General features: G+C 32.2%; 1 protein-coding gene across 1 annotated transcript in view; it reads right to left on the minus strand.

Annotated features, from left to right (window-relative positions):
• Window positions 1–3,286, minus strand: part of LOC101243497 (protein enabled) — a gene marked incomplete at its 3' end in the record, with an annotated part of 9,862 nt that extends 6,576 nt beyond the window's left edge. The window contains 3 exon segments of the mRNA XM_009861847.3: window positions 1,019–1,193; window positions 1,332–1,503; window positions 3,048–3,286. Coding sequence (XP_009860149.1) covers window positions 1,019–1,193; window positions 1,332–1,503; window positions 3,048–3,052 — 352 coding nt within the window.
• Between the last annotated feature and the right edge of the window lie 322 nt (window positions 3,287–3,608).

The following is a 3,608-nucleotide window of genomic DNA, read 5'->3' on the forward strand; positions in this document are numbered from 1 at the left end:
GACGGCGAAGTGTAGGATAACCTGAATCAGAAAGTAAAGTTACAAAAACAAAGATAGATTTTTGTATATATATATATATATTTAAAAGTGTGTTTACCAAAAGAAAATATATTCACTAATCTAAGTCTACATAACTTTTATATAATACAATCTGTTTAATTAAAAAAATTACTAATGTCTTTTAATTTGACCAATGCTTATAAGTGTTATGACAATGAGCCACCAATAGGTTGTAATTTTTACATTGCAGTTTTTAGCAAATTACCTTCGTTCATTAGTTTAGATTACAGGTTGGTATGCAAAGTTAAAAAATGTAAATTGGTGTTTAATTATTAGACAGTACAGTAGTATGATTAGTATCACTTAAAACTTGTGTAAAAAAACACATGTATAGTACATATATATATATAATATATATATATATATATATATATATTATACACTAGCTATATATATATAATAAAATAAAACAAAATCATCTTACATAAAGTAATAGTAGCAGTCGAGCGCACACCAGACATGACTCAATACAAAGAAATAAGTTTTTGCCACACAATGAGTAAAACAATTTACTGAATCAAACTTCAAATTTTACTGCCATATGATGTTTATGGAACAAAACAAAAATTTATAACAGAGTGCTTCCATGCACCTTACAGCATCAATTTCAACTAAAAATGAAAGATAAAAAAAAAATAATAATAATTTGCCTCCGCTTGTTCAGAATCCATCTTTATAAAATAAACATCAATCTAAAACTGTTTTCCTTTTCTTTTATTGCCTACATATACAGGCCCATTTATACATTTAAGTTTATAGAATTAACTTCATGTACTGCAGCCTTCTGAACAGTTCCTTACTGACTACTACACCATAAGAGCCACACAGATATAATTCAAATTAACAACACATGAATGTGGAAACTTTCCCATAGTAATTGACATAGATCTCAATGGATGTTCCATACACCACATGTCAACACTGACGACACATACAAGTCAAAGTAATTAGTACATACTTGGATTACGTAACGCATCTAAAGCAGCATCCATAGTTGCAGCGAATGCTGCGGCAGTATGTCCAGTTGAAAAATTTAATCCATACACTGTGCCATTTCCATCACGCCACTGGTGAAATGTGGCGGTTGCTCTGTTATACTTCAGCTGTGGCACCACTGCACAGTTTATGACCACCTGTAAAGAAACCAAATATTTTAGTCTAAGCAATTAAAATTACCAAGACATATTTAGCGGTAAGACAACGGGCAGCCCATGTGTGAGAGATTTAAAAAATGCAAAGTATAAAGACAACTTGCAAAACGTTTTATATACCTCTCCATCTTGGTCTTTTCTCCCAATAACTCGAAATGTATTTTCTTGAGTATGGCGATATATACAAACTGATGACAATCCCTGTGTCTTTCCTGCAGCTTTCCATTTTCTCTCACCATCATCGTAAATCATCACAGAAGCAAGGCATTTTTCATCTGACATAGGCTCCTCACTATAATAGTTTTTAATATTAATTGATGTAATATATATAAAATATAAAAACTAAGAGGTAGCCTGAGCCTTTTAAAGAGATGTGACAACACTTTCGGCACTTTGTAAATTAAAAAGCAATCAAAATAATCACATACTCTGACATGAAATGTCATTCATTGTCAAACTGCATTGAAGAGGTAAAGAATATTCCATGATAAAAAAATTCAACACTGTACTGTGTAGGCTACTCTATATGAAAGCTTTACTGTTGAATAAATGAATGAATAACAATTTGTCAATTACTTCTTTTGCGTAACAGGGTCTTGTTTTGTGTTTTATCTTGTGCTTAGTTACTTATCACATATGTACTTTACTTAAAACATGTTTGTTTTAACTTTTTAGTTATATACCAGTACCACGCATTTACAGGTCCTTTTTTTGTATGGCTGAATGTTTGGACAACCCATTAGTCATCAAATCTGACCCTTTTCCGCAGTGTTAGAGTTTTGAACTGTTTCATTATGTCATTTGAATATTGCTGTACAAGTTTAAAAGCAAGAACCGACTATCTCACAATAAACAAATAAAGGATATGGGTCATTGTCAATACCTAAAGTTTACGTATCTACATTGAATATTAGTTAAACTTATTCAATGAATCCAAATATCAATATCAAGTTAAATATTCCTTGTTATGTTTTCTATATAATAGTAGAACATTGACATGCTTCCTGGTGGTAACAGGAACGTCATTTTAAAAGAAATCACTTATTATTTTGCACTATCAACAACAATAGACAGTGGACACTATTGTATAGGTTACATAGCATGACGTCATTTGAAGAATGGGTAAAATTAATATAACTTGCTCACTAAAAATATCATAATCAACAAACACCTGTGCTAGCAATAGCAGTCCAATATCAGTGATAAAGATTTCCACAACAAGCAAAATATTTGTTTAATTGTTAGTTTGTTACGAGTTTACGACATAGTATCAGTTAACAAATTTTTTAATTGCCATTCTGCTTGTAACATTATACTATTGTTAACGAAGCACCAAGGTGTCATATAAATCATGGGGTATGTGCCACATACTCAGGATCCAGTCTGCAGAATAGGAGATCTCGCGTGATCAAGATGGTTATTTTTTAAGTGGGCCGGTGCTATCATCAAAAATTGCATGCAAAGCGTGCACTTCCAAGCCACACTAGTACAATTTTTTTTCCAAGCCATGTTAGTACGGAACTGTTCATAATGCTGCACTAGATCTATTTTTGTGCGATAGATTCCTTTTACCATTTTAAGCTTATAAGGTATAATATATATGTATAACATTTATATTGTGTTGTGAGCATTTCTTTCTGTCTGCTAATTTTTGCAATCCGAAGTGGGTGCTGTTAAAACCTAAAGTTAGTTATATTCAGCTGAAGTATTGCATGCACTAAAATGAATGATGGTTTAAGACACATTTCAATATTCCATGCACAAGTTTGAAATCAAAATAAAGGATCAACAAAATACATTAATGGATAACAGAATAGCATGCATGACACCACTTACACCATTGTGTGTTTTTTTGAAGCTTGGTCGATCGTGAAATGTTTTTAACTAAACTTTCTCTTTAAGATCAAGGCAGTCCAACATTAAATAATTCGTTACCAGCTTCCCTGTTTTCTTGGGTTTTCCTCGAGTGAACCAATGATCAAACCATTTAAATAGCTCAAACTAATTTTAATTCACCTGTCGTCTACAAAAAGCAACAACTTTAATGGAATCGAACAAAAATATGACATAACAGTGACAAGGAAATAGTCGGCGTATTTAATGAACCGGCAAATTCGCCCGAAGTATATCGTGCATGTAGTATGCAATACGGAAACCAAAACCACCATCTTTGTTCTTTTGCAAGATAGCTAAGTCCAGAGTCGTATAAACACCGAGTAGTCCAACTGCCGTCTATGTGTGTCCAAAATAGAGCAAAAGTGGTGACTTTGACAATGGGTTTAAACGAACTTGTTAAGTTTTGTTTGTGTTCTCCTTTTGTGGGAAGGTGTAAAACAGCTTCTATTTACCTTACCAAACATTTTTTAGAAAAAATGTATAAATTTAACCGCATTAAAT

This window comes from Ciona intestinalis, chromosome 11 (genome assembly GCF_000224145.3).
Source record: "Ciona intestinalis chromosome 11, KH, whole genome shotgun sequence".
NCBI classification, from domain to species: domain Eukaryota; kingdom Metazoa; phylum Chordata; class Ascidiacea; order Phlebobranchia; family Cionidae; genus Ciona; species Ciona intestinalis.